The 20606-nt window shown below is 35.5% G+C and overlaps 3 protein-coding genes across 6 annotated transcripts; all 3 read left to right on the top strand.

Annotated features, from left to right (window-relative positions):
- Positions 1 to 932: 932 nt before the first annotated feature.
- Positions 933 to 10089, top strand: LOC306903176 (uncharacterized protein). Of its 4 annotated transcripts, none has more exons than XM_079472151.1 (10): positions 933 to 1171; positions 4747 to 4791; positions 4976 to 5045; positions 5144 to 5248; positions 7398 to 7474; positions 7682 to 8011; positions 8446 to 8748; positions 8834 to 8950; positions 9037 to 9085; positions 9891 to 10089. In XM_079472151.1, the coding sequence occupies exons 5-10, from the start codon at positions 7408 to 7410 to the stop codon at positions 9892 to 9894; spliced, it is 870 nt and encodes a 289-aa protein (XP_079328277.1). In that variant the 5' UTR covers positions 933 to 1171; positions 4747 to 4791; positions 4976 to 5045; positions 5144 to 5248; positions 7398 to 7407; the 3' UTR covers positions 9895 to 10089. The 4 variants fall into 4 exon arrangements, with proteins under 4 accessions (XP_079328277.1, XP_079328275.1, XP_079328276.1 ...); XM_079472149.1 differs by having other exon boundaries at positions 9034 to 9085; positions 9891 to 10083; XM_079472150.1 differs by lacking the exon at positions 933 to 1171 and adding an exon at positions 2354 to 2473 and having other exon boundaries at positions 9034 to 9085; positions 9891 to 10083.
- Positions 10090 to 10261: 172 nt separating this feature from the next.
- On the top strand, positions 10262 to 11841 carry LOC306903177 (uncharacterized protein). The gene is made up of 3 exons (XM_079472153.1): positions 10262 to 10713; positions 10830 to 11159; positions 11456 to 11841. The coding sequence occupies exons 1-3, from the start codon at positions 10626 to 10628 to the stop codon at positions 11641 to 11643; spliced, it is 606 nt and encodes a 201-aa protein (XP_079328279.1). The 5' UTR covers positions 10262 to 10625; the 3' UTR covers positions 11644 to 11841.
- A 1612-nt stretch (positions 11842 to 13453) lies between these two features.
- Positions 13454 to 15712, top strand: LOC306903172 (signaling lymphocytic activation molecule-like). The gene is made up of 4 exons (XM_079472145.1): positions 13454 to 13694; positions 13837 to 14166; positions 14913 to 15215; positions 15301 to 15712. The coding sequence occupies exons 1-4, from the start codon at positions 13646 to 13648 to the stop codon at positions 15396 to 15398; spliced, it is 780 nt and encodes a 259-aa protein (XP_079328271.1). The 5' UTR covers positions 13454 to 13645; the 3' UTR covers positions 15399 to 15712.
- Positions 15713 to 20606: the final 4894 nt, after the last annotated feature.

Here is a 20606-nt window from a genome sequence, read left to right as displayed (position 1 = left end):
ACACCAATGACTCCCTTTTATAGATAAACTTTGTTCAAAGCTATTCATTTAGTTCTTTTGCATAAAATAGCACTAAATCACAGTGCGATTCTAACTTTTCTTTGTCATTGTTAATCCTCCTTTGGTCAGGTATTTCTAAATTGAAGGTATGGCTAATCTGAGTGCAGCTGAGAAACAGCGACTATACAGAAAGCGTAGGGATGCTGATCCTGAACGCAGAGCAGAGTATTTGCAGAAAAGGAAACAGAGCTATCTCCATGACATTGACACACAAAAAAGAAAGGAGGGTCCGTCAGCAAAGATGCAGGCAAAGAGTCAGAGTAGTCAGAGAACTTTTTTTGAAAGAAAAATTTTGCTTTAAAGCCTAATTCTTAAGTGCAGCAGAATTCAATGAAATGAAAGGATTGTATCATTGCTTGTTCATAACTGTTTTTCAAATATTTTCATTGTTATAGCAATACATGGTTGCGCAATTGAACTAACATCATTCAGTCACACTTTTAACAAACCTGATTAAAATAAATGAAACATAATCTCTTTATTAGTTAGATTATCATAAATTTTCTGTACCTCTGACTGCATTTACTGAATTTTTTGTAAATAATATTTCATAAACACCTTTAATATTATTGCTAAAAAAGTAAGGTAACACCAGTGACAAAAAATGTTGTATGCTGTCTTGAAAGTACATGCACACAAAAAAATTAAAGATTATGCTGCAATTTATGTGTACTCATAGTCACAGGGTAACCTAATAATTTGGTCTAAGTTTAAATGTAAGAAAAAGAAATCAATTTTAAGACATCTTGCCATACCAAAAGTGGACGTTTCTGTAGAATGACCAGCGTCATTCTACAGAAGCCAGGCGTTTGGCGAGAAACAGAGCACTTGCGGTCTAGACAGACAAAAGTCTTATGATTTCCTGATCATGTGCGTGTGGTATCGCTGAGTGCACTATACGGGCCACAGTGTTGGTGATCTGTTTACAGAGTTTTTGCACGCTAAAACTGTTGTAGTATGTGAGCAGTGTTAAAAGTGTTGTAAACTTTCATTGTTTCTCTTATATTCTTCTATTTATAAAACATATTAGAGGGGAGAGTGATACGTGACCGTGCGTGGAAGTCACCAGCTGTTTCCGGTTACGGAGATTCCGCTATCATTAGGCTACAGAGTGAGTGCAATTTATTTGATAAACATACAAACAACATACTCTGTTTAAAGTGTGTTTGAGCAGTGATGTTGTTATAAGTTCCTAAAGTCGGTCTAAAAAGATGAACATAACGGTAACTGTCTATATAGACATATATAGCTATGTTTGGGTTTATGTTTGATATAAAAAGTGTGAGCGGCTTATCCTTTTATTTGAACATTTTTGTGTTTTGTTTTATTTAGAGTATACAAGTCACTACCGTTGTTTATTTGGGGTTATTTCTTTACTTTATTTTCCATGAGAAATTTGATGTTATTTTATTTGCGAAGTGACATTTTTGTGAATCAACACTTGAGGCATCCAGAGGTGATGTAAACTACTTTCTGGGTTTTCATTGTTTTCCTTAAATATTGTTCATCTTCTTTCATGGAAAAGGAAACTCCACAGACTTTAATGCTGCGTTACTTTTGTGTGGCGTGGTCACAAATAAAGAATCTTTTAAGAAGCTGGCTGTTGCGTTTGACGCTCTTCATCATATAGGCTCAATCACGGCCACATACCACAAACAGCTTCAGCACCCCTAAAAACGAGCTTAGCACCCCTAAAACTTGGAGTAAGAAATGTTGTTATTCTAAAAAGAATCGTCTTTTAGAAGGTTAAATAATTTCCAAAACATACTCCGTAGTTTTTGGATTAAAATGTATGTTTTAAGGATGAAAATGAAACATCCCCGCTTAGCAAATGGTGTCATCCTCTTCTCTTCCTCCTCTGTACCTGCACCGCTCAGCGCGAGACACACGCGGAGTGAGAACACGTTATGTAGTGTTGTGAATCAACTAAGTTGCTCCAAAGCTGTCTCACTTCTTTCCTTTTACATAGAGTTGTTCCGATTGCGAAACCATATCGGTGAGTACTGGAGTCAGTATCCTGAATCACCATGGTACACCTATAACAAGTGTTTATTTTCGGACTATTTTAGTCCAGCTGGTCGCCGCCGCTGTGGAGTAGCACAGGACCTGGGTGACTCGTCCATGGTCATAAACGGAGAGAAGTAGCGCCGGTTAATATGTTCTTCCGCAAGACGCATTCGGTTCTGTTTATTAACTGCTAGTGCGTGAAACAAAAACAACTAAACTGCGGACCTGTGTCTCTGTTGTTAAAGTTTATCGTTCATTTGATACTCATTTTAACAGTCTGGAGTCACGTAAACATGACGTCGCGTGCGTCTTTTCTGGTCAGTCGTCATGGAAACGTGATCGCCCTGGCGTTTGGACCAGAGTGTCAGAAGGAAGTGATTCTTTCTGAAGCGCAAGAGTGATGCTGGTACGGTTCAGATTCGTGTTCCCTTCACTGAAAGTCTTTTAGTGCCTTGCGTCGGCTCCATACATGGCTCAGGAGGACCACAGGACAAAGCAGACTCCAGCACCTAGCTGTGATGTCTATTGAGAAGGAGTTGCTTGAAATAATTGAACCCCAAAGGGTCATTGACAGGTTTGCCAGCCTCAAAGTGCAGCGACATAGATTAACTCTCCCAAAGTAGAGCAAAAATGGGGATTCAGGGGAAGTACTTTAAAGATTTCCCTCTATTTCTTTTTTTATATCTTTACTTTCTTAGTATTTTCAAGACCTCTGTAAATTATCTGGATATTTTGGACTTTACCTTCTTTTCTTAATTTTTTTATTTATTGATGACTTATATTGGTTTATGAAAGTTCAGACTGGTGTGCGACCAGATATAGATGGCCATTTGTAAATCATTTACAGAAGGTGAATTACATTTTGTTGTCCAAGTACCTGGTACATTGTTCAATGACAATAAAGATCTAATCTAACCAATCTGATGACTGTTGATACAGAAGGAGGAATATGGAGTTAAGGGTCAGGAGAAGCTGTGTGAAGACGGTTTTGTGTTTGTTACAGGGGGCTGTCTGTGTGAACTCTCACAATTAAGCTGGTGTCCTGAAAAGGTCTCAAACCTTGTTTGTGTTAGCGACCACTCATTCAGTATTTTAGGTTTAGTTAGTTAAAACAGCTCCGTTCTATCGTTCTTACTTTAAAGGAGTTCTGTTCTGCAAAAAAAGGTGTTAAAAAAATCTGGATTTTGGAGTTAGTTGAATCAATGTTAAAATGATTAAGTTATTTTTCAATAGACACATTTTTTGTTTTTGTGTGAAAAGAGGGGGGGGGGCTTTGCAGTGGGGCTCATTGGGTGCAAAAGCCAATAAAGCTCAGCACCCCTAAAGCTCTGACCCTAAAATCGCCCCTGGGTAAGTGGTTTTATAATTTGCATAATTTCTCTTTTATTTTATAATATGTTTTATAGGAATATGTGCATATACATACATTATTTTTATTAGACTGTCACTGTAAGTAAAATATTATCATCTTTGAAAATTGAGAGGGAGAGATTTACTTGGGAAAAACATACATAAACTACGACGTGAAAATATTCTGCCATAATTTAACAACCAGTTGCAGTGTAGAAGAGACTGTGATATGTAAATAAAGCATCACCAAACAACAGCAACTTTTATGTTAAATAAAATAAATTTGTGATTGTTTCTTTTAAACTACATATACATGAACATATATGAAAAAGGAGATTTTCAGTGTAAAAGGTTTAATCATCTGGCCTAATTTTGTGGAAATTAATTTAATAGTTTCAGGTGTGTTTGGTGTTGATCCAGATGGGACATATATATATATATATATATATATATATATATACATTTTAAAACAATATCTAATGGTTCTTACCATAATTATGAGGTTAATAGGCGCGATAATGTACAGGCAGGAATAAACCCCTTCAGTATGATAAGTTATTATAATTTTAACCTATTAAATGTCACTCACAGGTTCCTGCATGTGTAAAACGTATCAGCAGAGGGCACACTTCACTATTTCATATCTTGCGAGTGGAAAATGAAATAATTCTTTAACAAGAGTATATTTTTTATCAGTTTAGGATTTCGGTTATTTTAGTGGTTGAAGTTTTTTTTAACTAGAAACACTGTGGTAACTGCTTTGACAATCTTATAACGCATATCTATGTTCTTCATGTGGTTTTATTTACACAGAGCAGGTGAGATTGTGTGTTTGATGAGGGGTGTACAGTTTGAACCTACATAGAGCAATTGAAATAAAAGTTAAATAGCAAAAATGTTGAAAGAAAAGCTCTGTATAAGCCCGATAAGAGTGTTTCTGCAAACCAGATGGTGTTATAGAATACAATTGATCAGCTTAAGATTGACATTAGTATTGTGACACATGCTAAGTAGTATAATCATATACTGTGTGTCAAAATGTTGATTGATTTATGACCCTCCTGTCAGTCAGATGGTTCTTTTATGGGATGTCAATCGTAATGACATGTATTTTTTATGGCTGTTGAGTCTATGCCTCTCTTCCTACAGTGTTCTAGTTCCCCTCACACTTTAACCAAAAAAAGTTGCTTTCGACCTGGCTGATTTTCTAACAGGGTACATGCTGTTTGTGTTTTGTAAATTAGAAAGAGGTAAAGTAAATGTTTATGTGATGTTTCTTCTAAGAGTAATTTGTTTCTTTGTTTTATGACTTTTTATCTGACAAATTAGTGATTGGGGATCTGCAAAGAGTGATTTGGCCCACCTCTCTCCCAGGCAAGTCATGTCATCCAGTCAATCACATTAGGTTGTTTTTTATGGCCTGTCAGTCTTGTTGACATTTATGTTTTATGACTTTTGTTGTTTTATCCCTGTCGCTCTCTATCTATCCTACACTCACCCTGCAATAAAATGTGTTTTCATCCTGCTGGCATTACAACCTGCTGTTCTCCCATTACAGTGTGAAAGACGCTTGTGTTCTTAAATGAGAGAGAGATCAAGTTAACGTTTATGTGATGTTTCTTCTAAGAGTAAGTTGGTTCCAGGTTTAATACTTTTATCTGATAAATGATTAAGTGTTTGTGTCAGCATTTTTATCATTGTGCCATAAACTAGTTTTTCATTTAAGGACATATGGTCTGACATGTTCTTCCTGGTTATGGAGGAATAGGAGATTGTTTTTATCCTGACTGATTTTCTGGAAATGTCTGTGTGTCTACCATCTGGTGTGAAGGTAAATCTTTCATGTTTGGGTTAATCACTCTTTTTTAAATCGTTTTGATTACTTTTGGAGGAGTTAGAAGAATGTAAACTCCTGTCGGAGCCGAAAGCCTTGCGGTTATGTGCTACGACATATAGCGCTGTTGCGCTCCTGGGCGACCCGAGTTCGAGTCCCGGCTCGAGGTCCTTTCCCGACCCCACCCCCTCTCTCTCGCCCACTTCACTTCCTGTCCTCTCTAGACAACAGCTGTCTAAATAAAGGCAAAAACGCCCCAAAAATATAATCTTAAAAAAAAAAGAAGTAAACTCCTGTGACTAGCAGAAGTGCATTACCTTCTGTGAGCCGTCACTGCATGCTGTTGGATTATTTCTCTATGTTGGATGTAGTTTCTTGGTGACAATGTGAAGCAGAACAGAACTCTTCTTTTAAGTGGATTCCTTTAAACAGGAAGATTTAATTAAACTTATTGCAACATCTAAACCTTTTAAACTAAATTATTAAAATAGTTACTACCTGTTGCAATAGAGCCCATTTATAACATTATCAACTCGTCAATTAATCTAGGCCATGTCCCAGGACCCTTTAAAATGGCCGTCATGAAGCCTCTAATCAAGAAACCAAACTTAGATCCAAATGAACTAGGAAGCTATAGACCGTTTTCAAATATCCCATACCCCTCTAAAATACTAGAAAAAGTAGTGTGCACTCAGTTGTGCTCTTTCTTACAAAATAACGACGTACACGAAACATTTCAGTCAGGCTTTAGACCGCATCATAGTACTGAAACTGCGCTCGTTAAAATTACAAACGACCTGCTTATAGCATCAGATAAAGGTAACATCTCACTCCTGGTCCTGCTTGACCTTAGTGCTGCGTTCGATATCGTAGACCATAACATACTTCTAGATCGCTTACACAATTATACCGGTATTGAGGGACAGGCACTACAATGGTTCAGATCTTACTTGTCAGACAGACATCAATTTGTCCATTTAAATGGGGAATCATCAAATCTAACGCAAGTAATTTATGGATTACCTCGGAAACATTATTAAAAAACATGGAATTAGCTTCCATTGCTATGCAGATGATACCCAGCAATATATCTCATCAAGACCAGATGATTCCTCCCAGCTATCCAAATTGGCAGAGTGCATTGAAGATATAAAACATTGGATGACCTGTAATTTCCTTCTTTTAAGTTCTAATTAAACTGAAATATTACTTATTGGACCAAGGATACGCAAACTGAATATCTCTGATTATAACCTGCAAATTGAAGGATGTACTGTTACTCCAACAAATACAGTAAAAGATCTAGGCGTTATATTAGACAGCAACCTGTCATTTCGAAATTACATCTCAAATGTCACCAAAACATCCTTTTTCCACCTAAGAAATGTTGCCAAGTTACGAAATATTCTATGTGTTGCTGACGAGGAGAAGCTTATTCATGCATTTATGACCTCAAGACTTGACTACTGTAATGCGCTACTTAGTGGTTGTCCTGCATCATCAATAAAACAAACTACAGTTAGTTCAGAACGCAGCTGCCAGAGTTCTAACCAGGTCCAGAAAATACCATCACATAACCCCAATGTTATCAACCCTTCACTGGCTACACATTAAGTATCGTATTGACTTTAAAGTTCTTTTAATCACTTATAAAGCCTTAAAGGGTTTAACCCCTACCTACCTAACAGAGCTTCTATCACACCACAACTCATCACGCTCTTTAAGATCTCAAAACTCAGGACTTTTGAGAACACCTAGAATAACTAAATCCAAAGGGGGTCAAGCTTTCTCATAGGTAGCACCTAAACTCTGGAATAACTTTCCTGATATTATTCGAGGATCAGACACACTCGCCCAATTTAAATCTAGATTAAAGACACATCTTTACAGACAAACATTCACTTAATGCTAAATATGCTAAATAAGCCACCAGGAGATGCTGACATTAGATATTATTTACTAGGTCTTTTTTATAACAAGTTCAACTATTCATGTTCCGTGTTTTACGCTTTTTTTTGTGTGTTTTTCCCCTGTAAAGCTACTTTGGATTGGAACAATGCAAATTGTGAAAAGCGCTATATAAATAAAATTGAATTGAATTGAATTGGATTATTTGTCTGACAGTGTCATTTATTCTTTCACTTAGTATTTGTGCAATGTGCAGTTATCCTCAGAAGATCATACTTTTTTTTTCCTGCCTGTATGTACTATTACTCAGGAATGGTATGTGATATATTTTCTTTTATGAAATTTGAAGATTTAATTTCATTTATATAAGTTAGTAAAGTAAAACTGAATTCATTAATTAAACTTTGTGTTAAAAGCATAAGTTTAAAAGTGATTTGATCGCAGGATATTTATAGTCAGTAACATACTGCTTGTTCTTTAAAAGGGTTTTTATGTATTAAATCAGAGAGTTTTGTGTTTCAGGTGTGTCTGATGTTGATGGAGATGAAGTGAAGTTAGTGTCAGTGACGGAGGGAGATTCTGTCACTTTACACACTCATCTTACTCACATACAGAGAGATGATCAGATACTGTGGCAGTGTGTTAATCAAGGGACTCGTAGAGCTGAAATATATAATGGAAATATTGATATGTTTGACAGTAATGAGATATTTGGAGGCAGACTGAACCTGGACAGTCAGACTGGATCTCTCATCATCACAAACATCACCATCAGAGACTCTGGACATTTTAAACTACACATCATCAGTGACAGAGGAACTTCATACAGGAGATTCAATGTTGATGTCTATGGTGAGTAATGTGCATGCATGGGTGTGTGGAAACCAAAACTCTTGTTTTTATCTGTGCAGTATTTGCCTTACAGATAATCTTTACTGATGTCTTTACTAATTCATTTACATTTACATTTAGTCATTTAGCAGACACCTTTATCCAAAGCGACTTACAGATGAGGAAACATTGGAAGCAATTATAACAACATAGGCAACTAAATGCATAAGTGCATCAAAACTAGTCCATTAAAGCCTAGCACAGTAAACAAAGCTAAGAGTAGTTCGGTTAGTACTTTTTTTTTTAATAAGAAGACAGAAAAGAATTGGAGGTTAAAATCAAACAGCTACATGTTGACGGAAGAGATGCGTTTTCAGGCGTTTTTAAAGATGGCAACAGAGTCTGCTGATCTTGTAGCAAATTCCTGAATCAAATGCTTATTCTATGTTTTCCAGCTCGTCTGTCTGTTCCTGTCATCATCAGAGACTCTTCTCAATGTGCTTCATCATCAGAAAGATCTTCAGCGTCAACATGTGTGTTGTTGTGTTCAGTGATGAATGTGACACGTGTGAGTCTCTCCTGGTACAAAGGAAACAGTTTATTGTCCAGCATCAGTGTGTCTGAATTCAACATCAGACTCTCTCTTCCTCTGGAGGTGGAATATCAGGACAACAACACATACAGATGTGTGGTCAACAATCCCATCACAAACCTCACGCAACATCTGCACATCAATGAACACTGTCAGCTGTGTTCAGGTAAGACTATGATGAATGTTGGAAAACAGTCAGATTTAAGTCATAAGACAGATAATAATGTCTGTTATATCTTTATGCTTCACAGATCTCATGAGTTCACGTTTGATACTACTGATAGTTGTCGCTGTGATGTTGCTGGTGGTCAGTAGTGTAATTCTAGTAGTCTGGTGTTTCAAAAGGTGTAAAAAGACATCAAATCGAGGTAAGTTTAACATGCACTTTATATAACATATAAAACCAATGTGAATTTTATTTAGGTTAAATATGTGATTTTTCTGCTTTAAGCAGATCAGACTCTCGAGGAAGAGGTATTTTACACAGAAACGGGTATAATACGGTAAGATAATTTAACATTATTATCTGTTTCTTCTTTGTATTCTTTGGCTGAAGTATTATATTGTATATCAGTATTTTGCATGGTCTGAATAAAGAAACGCAAAATGCACTACTGTTTGGTACAGAAATGTTTGTTTATACGTCTATACTGAAACCCAGTATAGACCCATCATTGAAAATTGTTTTTTTACTTCACTTCAACTCTGCAAACTCATATCTACTAATGAAGACTTCTCACAACTAGATATGAGTTTGCACGAGTTCTCAAGGTTCATAATAACATCACAAGGCAATGTTGTGAAGATATAATTAATAAACTGTCTGTGCTGGTATATGCAACTGATCATTGTATTTCTAGTCCGACGACATTTGAATGAGCATCTAAACGCATGCTATGTTTTCCATAATAAACTCACCTTAAGCTCATTTTATTATCATCACCAAGGTGCTTAAAAGGTTCTTCGCAGTGATGCCATTGAAGAACCATTTGTGGTTCAACAAAGTACCAGTCAGTCAAAGGTTCTTTAAAGAACCATCTCTTTCTTACCTTTTTATAATTTGAATAAACCTTATTCACCACAGAAACAGAACGGTTCTTCAGATGTTAAAGGTTTTTTATGGAACCATTTAGACCAAAAAGGTCTACACCTGTTGTTTATGATCGCTGTTTACTCAATTATTGCATTTATAAGCTAAACGTTCATTAACCCAAAGTAGGCCTATACACTACCGTCTCCAGGCATAAGGAATGTTTGACATCTATATTTGAATAAAAAAAAACTAACCCTCTCTCTTTCTCTCAACAGGTAGTGGTCAAGCTTTTGTTTAAACTAGTAACTTTGTATTAGCACCTGTTGAATTATTGCTCCTGTATGACATATCAGTTTATTGCTCCCTGAACTCTTTGTAAGTCACTTTGTATAAAAGCATCTGCTAAATGACTAAATGTAAAAATGTAATGTAAATTAATGAATTATGAAAAATAAACCTCTGACTGGCCATGTGGGATTTCGTTATGAAGATAAGGATTTTTGATCGCAGTAGTCCTCTCCATGAGCATATAGAAGCATTTTTTGTTGTTACCTGTAGCATCTTATTGAGCATTTGGACCTGCAAACAGTGTACATTTGCACCGCATTGATGATGGAACAAAGGGGTAGCAGCCTAAAGGCAGGGCGTGCACTTCAAAGATCAGTGGAATCTGTGTGTTTTAGCATTTTCTTCAGCAAAACAAAGATATTTCCTCGCTGCATTTCTTTCAGTCATTAATCGGCCGAAATTCATTTAAATACACAAAGACTGTAACTTAAGTTACTTGCGTGAACTGTTTGTTCTTCTATGTGCTCCTGGCAAGTTGAGACAAGCAGCAGATTCCTCCTCCAAGAAGCTGCTTTCATTTTCTCTACAAAAGGCCGTTCTTTAAGATGTCGGGAAACTATGCAGGCAAACTTATAAGAAGATAATAACGTTATTAAAAAATTCGATGTTTGAAGTTGTTACATTTCGGATGTGATCCTGTAAACGAGCTCAATTTACAGAAGATGTGGAGTTTGGTGATAACAGACCGTCTGAGGAACTTAATGATTCATAACACATGTTGTCTTTGTCTGTGCCTGTGGTTTGCACGTGGTAAGTAGCGGAAAATTATACAAATATAGTGAAATTAAACCTAATGCGTTTATTTTAACTTTTTACCTTATAGCTGAATTTCATGGTAATAAATTTGACATGTTTTTCTGTTTCAGGTGTGTTTGGTGTTGATGCAGATGAAGTGACGTCTTTGTCAGTGACAGAGGGAGAAAATGTCACTCTTAACACTCATTTTACTCTGATACAGAGAGAGGATCAGATACAGTGGCAGTTTGTTGATCGAGGGACTCTTATAGCTTCAATTCGTATAGACAGTATTAATATGTATGACAGTAATATGACATTTGGAGACAGACTGAAGCTGGACACACAGACTGGATCTCTCACCATCACAAACATCACCATCACAAACTCTGGAACTTATAAACTACAGATCATCAGTGACAGAGGAACTTCTTACAAGAGATTCAATGTTGATGTCTATGGTGAGTAAAAGTGATGTCTTAATGTTAATTTTAGGTTTCAATGAGAAATGGCAATGACAAATAAAACTAAACTGGCACCTGTTTTTTCATTCTTGTACAATTAAGCTTGTCGGTACACAAAGCACAATGTAATCATGTTCAACGTAAGCAAATAGGGTGTAGCTGGTTAACATCATCTAAGGATTGCTATTGTTCACAAGTGTTTCGCCAGTCATTGTCATTCAAATGTGTCTTTCTAACTTAATTTAAGTGTTCCTAAAATGATAATACTTAACTTTCTCTTTCATTATTTCCAGCTCGTCTGCCTGTTCCTGAAATCACCTGTAGAAACGCCACAAAATGTTTTTCATCATCAGAAAGATCTTCAGTGTCAACATGTGTGTTGTTGTGTTCAGTGTTGATGGTGACACATGTGTTTCTCTCCTGGATCAATGGAAACAGTTTATTGTCCAACATCAGTGTTGACGATGATGACGTTTCTTAGCCAGTATTGATTGTAAATAATTTAGTCTTATCCATAACATATTACAAAACAATTAATACATTAAGTGGGTGATAATGTAATATGTGCTTTACTTTAAAATGTTTTAGCTATCAAAGTTTTTTTATACAAATATAGTTATATTCCTTTAAATGATATGTTCAATATGTATTAATAAATATGAATTATAAACTCATAATGAAAATATATGAATGTGTTTTGGATTATAATTGGTAAAAAACCCAAACCAGATTTGTGAAACAGGCCACTGGTCTTGGTCTCGACTCTGTCTCGGCCTGCCTTGGTCTTGTCCTGGTATCGGCCCCTCAAAGTCTTGTCTTGGTCTTGACTCCCTCAGGTCTCTTTCTTGTCTTGGTCATGAATTTGGTGGTCTCGACTGTCACACTACTTCAAACTGTAGGTTCATATTTGCTCAATGAGAGATCTGTTGTCAGTCTTGTGTCTAATCTAATGAGTGTTGACTGTTTTCTGTTGGTTCATGATAGAACACAGGAAACATGTATATCTCAAAGCACCAGTAACAGGTCTGCTGGTGGTGCTACTGGTCATAGCCGGACGTTTTGGAGTGTTCTAACAAGCAAGACAACAGCACCCACACTGTGTTATTGCAAGTGGTTAACCTTCATTTGGCTGAGGAAACGCCATTTTCACATGTGTAAAAAGGAGACTCCGGAAAAGTTTTATTACACCCTTTTTTCCATGTTGCGTGTCATTGAACTTTACAATTTATTGGAGGCAATCGGGGACGCTCTTTGCTATTGATTTGCACTTTTTCTTCAGCAAGTATGTGGCTTAAACTATATGCAACCAAAACATGGTTCAGTCCCTAAGATTGCAACTTTAGCTTAATATTTGCACTTTTGTACAAACTGAAATTACAGTTTACATTACATTACATGAAGACACTATTCAAAAATCCACTCAAATATATAACACCAGAGGGCGCTCTTGTTTAACATTAAATGAAGTGAAACATTAAACAAATCATGATTTATTAAAAGACATTAGACAAGAATCTATTTTATTTATCAGTTTAAGAGTTTATGAATAACTGTTGTTTTAGTGTTTGAAGGATTTATTTTAAGCAATACCACAGTGGCAGCTGTCGTTTCTTTGACAATCTTGTACAAAAGCAGATCTTTGTTCTTGGTGTTTTTTATGTGGTTTTATTTACACAGAGCAGATGAGAATTATTACTTACCTTTTCATCTCACTGCAGAGGCTAAAAAAAGTTTAATTTAATTCAGGTGCCCTTGCAAAAAATAACAAATAAAAAAAACTTTATAACTTTACCTAATATGAAGAGATCAACTCATCTAGAGGGCTACTTGTTGGATATGATGAGAAAATACTTTCAAACTTTAAAATGTGGCACAATGGGACACATTATTTTTGTTATACTTAACTCTTAAGGTTTATGATTTTTGTTACAGTCAATTTCACCTTACAGTCACCATAACCATTCACAGAAGAGAAATCCCCCGACAACCTCGCATCAGTGGAAATTTAAGGATGTTTCCAAACTGAACCTTAATAGGTTTTATATCAGGAGCGAAAATGATCCTTGTCGTCTTACACAATTCATTGATAAACCTTCTCATTACATCTTATAACAAAGGTAAAATCTCCTTATGTATTGCGTACTGAAAATTTTGATTTATGATATATTTTTTGATATATTTTGGAGTGAATGGAGTCATTTACACAAAGAACAAACACAAGCTCGCAAAACTGGTCATTGTGTCCTTGGGGCATTAACCCAACTGAAATTTAAGGAGATGAAAAAAATCACAGCATATTTCTACTTTCATATTCAGTGAGCAGATGTGTATAACCTTCTGTGAGCCGTGTCACTGCATGCTGTTAGATTATTTCTTTATATTGTGAGAATATGAAGAAGAGCAGAAAACTCTTTTTTTAAAGTGGATTATCTGGCTGACAGCCTTTAAGAGTCATTTCTTTTCTCTCTTCTTGTTTTTGTGCAATGTGGAGTTATTATCAGAAGAGTATTTTGTATCTATTGCTCATGAATAGTATGTGATGTATTTTCTTAAAGGAATATAAATTTGTTTTATAGACTTCTTAAGATGGTCTACAGGATCTTTACAGTCAATAACATTCTGTTTGATCCGTAGCTGGTTTTTGTTTATTAAAAGGTTGGGTTGTGTGTTTCAGGTGTGTTTGGTGTTGATGCAGATGAAGTGAAGTCAGTGTCAGTGAAGGAGGGAGAATTTGTCACACTGCTCAGCGATGATACTAAAATACAGACACAACATCAGATAGTGTGGATGTTTGGACCTCAAGATTCTCGTATAGCTGAAATCCATAAGAAAAATATAGATTTGTATGAAAGTAAAAGGGTATTTGGAGACAGACTGAAGTTGGACGGTCAGACTGGATCTCTCAACATCACAGACATGAGAATTTCAGACTCTGGGCTGTATAAGCTAATGATCATCAGCAATCGAGGAACTTCATACAAAAGATTTGATGTTCGTGTCTATGGTAAGTAAATTATTTTCATGTAGCTCAGTGGGTGGAGCATGGCACTAGGATATAGGTTCTAACCCAGAGATTGCACATACTCATATACAAATGTATAGTATAATAAAAATGTATAGTATAGTAAAAATGTATAATATAATAAAAATGTATAGTATAATAAAAATGTATAGTATAGTAAAAATGTATAATATAATAAAAATGTATAGTATAATAAAAATGTATATTCATAATGTATAGTATACTGCAGTGCAGGTCGTTTTTCCCAAGAGATGGAAGTTTTTATTACATCATGATTCATGATGTTCCATCTATGAGGAAGTATACAGTTCAAAACAATTATTTTACAGATATTGTATTTATTGTTATAAATACAGTATAAAACCATAAAATTTCAGAAAAGAACACAAATTTACAAGAAAAACGGTTTTGTATATACTTTATCCTCGTGTCCTAACATTAAAAAAAAATTCAGTTTTTTTACATAATTTTTCTTACAGTGTCGACAACAATCCTTTAACGGCTAAATGGTAAAAGCAAAAAATAGCAACAGCATTATGTTAAGTAGAACTCATAAATTAATAGATCATTGTCTTCCAAACACGGTTAATTTATGTATGAAAACTGCTGTTTGTCTTGATGGTGTATTTCTCTGGAGGTTTTAATTTATACAGCATACGTATACCTGCAGCAATATACAGATGTTATAATTCCTAATATTATAATAATACTTTGTTACACATTTCCAGCTCGTCTGTCTGTTCCTGTCATCTCCAGAGACTCTTCTCAACGTTCTTCATCATCAGAAAGATCTTCAGCGTCAACATGTTTGTTGTTGTGTTCAGTGATGAATGTGACACGTGTGAGTCTCTCCTGGTACAAAGGAAACAGTTTATTGTCCAGCATCAGTGTGTCTGATCTCAACATCAGACTCTCTCTTCCACTGGATGTGGAATATCAAGACAACAACACATACAGATGTGTGGTCAGCAATCCCATCGCAAACCAGACTCAACACCTCAACATCAAAGATGTCTGTCGGCCGTATTCAGGTGAGACAGTGATGAAAGTTGGAAAACAGTCAGATTTAAGTCATAAGACAAACAATAATGTCTTTTTTATCTTTGTGCTTTACAGATCTCCTGCGTTCACGTTTGACACTGCTAGCTGTCGCTGTGATGTTCATAAGTGTATTTCTATTCTGGCGCTTCCGCACAAAATGTTGGCCAAATTAAAATGAATGATTTTGTATGTAACTTTGGCTGGATGTGAGTAAATTGAACAGAGCATATTTAATTTTGTTCAGCTGTTTGGATTGACCTATAATTAAAACATGCAAATGCCAGGGCTCACATTCAGGGCTATGTACCCGGAATGACCTCAGAAAAAAAAAATCTGTTTTCCTTATATGTGTCATATGAAATACATCCACTTGCCTCAATTAGTTTGCTTTTAAAAAGTTTTCAATTCATATTTAGCAAAAAAAATGCTATTAGATGACACATTTTTTATTCTGAGCTGATATTTAAATAAAAACGTTAATAACCTTAAGTGCAACAAGTCAAACTTGCATCACAGCCTGTTTTAGCCGTTGGGATATTATCCGCAGTGATCTTCCTGGTAACACCTATTCCCACATTCTTCACTGTTCATCTACAGGAAATGTGAACTTCTCGGGTCTCTGATGTGTTAAAATATCACAATATAGTCTTTCAGTTTAGCTTTCACAGAGAAACAATGGAACAATATTTCCATATTGTTGGTTATCTCGAGCAAAGTCTGAATTGCACTTAAAAACAGTGCACTTGTTTGTCTCATTTTTATGTGTGTGGAGAACATTATTTAAAGTATAATACTTTCATTTATATAATGACTAATTTAGTATAGGGCAGAAACTGTCATTTTTCATTAGAGTCCGAGCTTAACACACAAAACAAAACAAGTAGTTATAGGCCTTATAAAAGTGTCTCACAACACTGCAGACCTATGTTTAATAGGCTGAACTTGCATAATCTGCTTGAACGAACATGTCAAAATTCCCCAGCAACGCCACAAAAACACGTTCTTACAACATGAAGTAGCATTCAAAGGTTGTCATGTGATACCAATGGCAAAAAAGGTATCCATCAGAAACACTCTTCAGCCACCTGACATGTTTTTACTGCAGATGAGCTCTTCTGCCCTCTGCGGTCTGCAATGATGTACCTCAGTGTATATTCACAAAAACACAGAAGAGTATTTTCTATTAATTTTTTTAATAGTACATTTCAAGCACTATACAATGTACACCTGTATATTTGCACAGAAATTTAATATTTTTACATTTTACTATTTTTGATTTTATGATGTTTTGTTAATGTTCATTGTTTCTAAAATCATGTTTGCATTGTATTTGCAACAGTAAATAACAATTATTTATCAAACTATGTTGATTCAATAACATAAAATAGTTTGATTTTAATAGGCAGTTTCTCACATCACCACCAGAGGTCTGATTCCTTGAACTTAAAGTGGAGCTTTTCTTAATAATAATGGTTTATATTTATTTTAAGACAATAATACATATACGTTATACAACAGGCAATACTTATATACAAATACATATATAGAGTATTATGAAAATCAGCGCAAAAGCATTTACATTCACAGATTATGAATGGTTCTTGGAAGGCAAAACATAAGCAGCTTAAAGATCTGTTGCTGTTTCTACTTCATGGTAAGTTAAGATTTTGACTGGTAGAAAATGTTAATTCAATTGTTTTTTTATTAATGTGTTGTGATGATATAGACGTGCGTGATGCATTTTGGATTTGATCCAGAAAACAAGCTAACTTGACACAAAATGTGGTGTTTGATGAGAGACTGTGATATGTAAATAAAGCATCTCCAAACAACAGCAACTTTTATGTTAAATAAAATAATTTAGTGATTATATTTCTTTTATTAACTACTTAGGCTATACATGAACATACTGTACATGAAAAAGGTGATTTTTCCTGATTTTGTGTAAAGGAATCTTATAGTTTCAGGTGTGTTTGGTGTTGATGCAGATGAGGTGAAGTCAGTGGATCTCTCACCATCACAAACATCAGATCGCAGACTCTGGACTTTATAGGCTACTGATCATGATGTTCTGGAAGAGAAGGAAGCGTGACAACAGCACTAGTGCGTTATCATTGAAAGTGTTTTCCATCATTTCAGGATCAAAATATTTTATAAAAACTATAAGTAAGAAATAATGTATCAAAGGTTATAAGTAGACAACCATTTACAACACAAAGAATCTTATTGGTTTTGTAGGATGTTCATTGATGTTCCTTAAAAAAGGTTTCGTCAAGACAGATTTATAACTTTATTTACAACTTTCCTTTTATATTCAGGACCTTTATTTTTGTGAATTTACGTTTAGCTCCTGCATTGTGGGGCTTCGGCAAAATTTATGATTCATTCTGTGATTGTGTTATCTTCAGTGATGCCATGGGAGCCGAGGAAAGGCCATATTTCTTTGAATAATTCTTATACATATATACGTTTTTTTTTTAGCTTAATAACAACATTTTCCCCATGTTCTGTGTAGTTCACTCTCTGATTGAACATTATAGGTAGTCAGGTACACTTATTCATTTATTTTATATAACTACACTATTGTTCTGCAGTTTATCATCAGCAGGTGTGATATTCTGTTGGGGCTTAAACTGTGCATGATGTGCACAGAGGGAAGATATTCCTTACAGTTTAAACAAGACTTAAAAATCATATTAAACTTAAAGTACCAAAACGTAGAGGAGTCATTCATCGCCTTTGATTGTTATAGTTTAGGATTTTAGTTTTGGCAATATCAGCTCCTTTGTACAAACTGAAATTACGTAAAACACCTTTCGAAAAGTACAAGATTGTAAAAATGATTAATTTGTGTTTTTAATATTTTCCAGTTCATTACATTATATATCATGACAGAATATTTTGCTGTTGACATTTTGTTATAAAAACCACCAGAGGACGCTCTTGTGCTCTTGTTACAGGAGTGAAACATTAAAGAAAATCTTGATTTATAACAAGAATTTATACAAGAACATAATTTTTATTTATCCGTTTTATAGTTTAGGAATATGAGTTGTTTTAGTGGTTGAAGGATTTTTTAAAACCAAAACCACTGTGGCAGCTGTCGTTTCTTTGACAATCGTTTACAAAAACAGGTCTTTGTTCTTGATGGTTTTTATGTGGTTTAATTTACACCGAGCAGGTGAGAACAACTACTTACCATCACATTTCATCTCACTGACAACTGCAAAACTCAGGAGGTAAAACATTTCATTTGATGCTTTTAAGTGCTCTTGAAAAAATCTTGTTATTATAATGAACAATTGCTCTATATAAGGAATAAAAAGCTCTATGGGCCACAAGAGTCTCTCCACAGCCAGATGATGTTATGGGATATACTTATCAGGGGATGAATATCGACATCAGTGTTGTGGCTTTGACATACTATCATAAAGGGTTCAGCTTATATCCTCCTCCTCTAGGATATTGACGAGAGATCAAATGTGAACTCAAATTGTCCACGCAGCTGATGCTTGTGTACATAGGAGAGATGTTCCATCATCACACGCAAGCTTAAAAAAATCCCTGAAAGGTTCTTTATCAGGCTTTATGGTTCCTAAAACACTTCAACATCCACATGTTCTGTTGAACAAAAGGTTCAGAAAAGTTTCTACAGACGATTGGTTTTATGACGTTGATGTGAAAAGCTTGTGTCGTGATATTCACAGGATGTGGTCTGTAAACACACTATAGGAGAAATGAGGTTATAAATGACTGACAGCTGATGTCAGACGCTCTATTCAGCCAGAAGACTGCAGATGTCTGTACTGTTCGTTAAATATTTTTATTTTCAATTGAAATATTAATATTCAATTGATTAAAATTATTTTATGTGGGTTAGTCAAACAACACATGACCATCGGGAAGTGAAACCTGCCAAACAAAAGATTAAAAGACTTTGCCTTATAAATAAAATATCGACTATATACTATCAAATACAGCTATTGGATTTTAAATGAAAATCTATTTACGTAGGAAGCATTGCTCCTCGGTTTGTCGCTATGAGCTGGGGTCATCCGGGAAAAGTCCCAGTGCACTAGAGGTAAAAAAATAAAAAATAAAATCACAAATGGTTCTCATTAAAGGAAACGCGCTCACCAAGATTGTTTAATGTGAACGGTCTCTTTTGTTCTACAGGAAACAGTGGCATTTACCAGAAGCCAAAGTGTTAGACTCACTAGAAAGTGTGAATCCTGAGGTGGGTTTAAAAGACAAATATACCCTTAACAGTATTTAGTTTCTCTATTAAAAGATATTTGATATGATTTATGAAGGGAACTTCATTTACAAAAGGCTCTATTAGTGAACACGAGAAGGCCTTAAAAAAACAAAATAATCACTAAACCATGTGTACTGGTACCCTGCAGCTTACCTTTTTATTTATATAATATGTTATCTGTTTGATAGACGAGAGATCGAGCAAGTTCATACAAGTAGATCTAGATGCTGTGAGAGAAGAAAATCCTTTAGTTTAAGTTTTTTTTCTGGCAGACAGGCACATGACAGGAAGAGGCCTGACCACAATGTTACAACATGTATCTGTTATGGTGTATAGACAGAACCCAAGCGCAGGCAGCGGTTTGATAAATAACAAAACTTTATTAAAACAAAGACCCTCGATGGGGAAACATGAACACAAACAAGACTGAAAACTTCCCACAAGGGGGACAAAACAAACAAGGTCTTAAGAATAACAAACTATAAATCGACAAACTTGAGTCCAGGGAACAGGAACACGGGTAATCCAGACAGACTAGGAAGGGTAAATGTGCAAAGTGTGCAAAATGAAGGGACAGAGGGGGGGGCTTGATAAAGGGAAACACTAAAAAGGACTGATGACACAGGGAGAGTGGCCACAGGTGACATGGATGAAACACTAAGGGAAAGATGGACCAGGGCTGGAGACAAGACTAACACTAATGGACCGCTAACCGGGGAAACAAGGGGGCGGGACTAGAGGACGTGACACCGGAGAGAGAGCATGGCTTCTCAAACCAAAACAATGCTCTTTCTCCACACAAAACACATGGGACTGACATGATCCTGCCACAAGACTCGAAAACCAAGACAAGGAGAGGCAGGATCATGACAGTATCACTGACAGATGTTATATGATAATCAAATATATTATTGTTTAGATGATTGTTGTTTACACGTAACTAAAAACTAAGGTATTTAAGGTATTATTTTTACATTTACATATATTTATGTTTACCAGGACAGTTTAATAGGGACTAGTGCTATGCCGTCATATGGGGAGGGGCGCACTAAGCGGGGCGTGAACTGAAATCAGCAGAATCTGCGTGTTTTATGCAAAGCTAAGATTTTTCTCATGAATGAAA

Source organism: Barbatula barbatula (assembly GCF_947034865.1).
Source record: "Barbatula barbatula genome assembly, chromosome: 13".
NCBI classification, from domain to species: Eukaryota; Metazoa; Chordata; class Actinopteri; order Cypriniformes; family Nemacheilidae; genus Barbatula; species Barbatula barbatula.
The sequence above is the reverse complement of the archived record's forward strand: the minus strand, read 5'-3'. Positions and strand labels throughout refer to the sequence as shown.

Excerpts from the sequence above, each read along its gene's own strand:
- LOC306903176 (XM_079472149.1), top strand. The coding sequence starts at position 7,408 with ATGTGCAGTTATCCTCAGAAGATCATACTTTTTTTTTCCTGCCTGTAT. Across the intron at positions 8,012-8,445 it reads ATTCAATGTTGATGTCTATG|CTCGTCTGTCTGTTCCTGTC; the intron begins GTGAGTAATGTG and ends TATGTTTTCCAG. Across the intron at positions 8,951-9,033 it reads TAAAAAGACATCAAATCGAG|CAGATCAGACTCTCGAGGAA; the intron begins GTAAGTTTAACA and ends TTCTGCTTTAAG.
- LOC306903177 (XM_079472153.1), top strand. The coding sequence starts at position 10,626 with ATGTGGAGTTTGGTGATAACAGACCGTCTGAGGAACTTAATGATTCAT. Across the intron at positions 10,714-10,829 it reads GTGCCTGTGGTTTGCACGTG|GTGTGTTTGGTGTTGATGCA; the intron begins GTAAGTAGCGGA and ends TTTCTGTTTCAG. Across the intron at positions 11,160-11,455 it reads ATTCAATGTTGATGTCTATG|CTCGTCTGCCTGTTCCTGAA; the intron begins GTGAGTAAAAGT and ends CATTATTTCCAG.
- LOC306903172 (XM_079472145.1), top strand. The coding sequence starts at position 13,646 with ATGTGGAGTTATTATCAGAAGAGTATTTTGTATCTATTGCTCATGAAT. Across the intron at positions 14,167-14,912 it reads ATTTGATGTTCGTGTCTATG|CTCGTCTGTCTGTTCCTGTC; the intron begins GTAAGTAAATTA and ends ACACATTTCCAG. Across the intron at positions 15,216-15,300 it reads TGTCTGTCGGCCGTATTCAG|ATCTCCTGCGTTCACGTTTG; the intron begins GTGAGACAGTGA and ends TGTGCTTTACAG.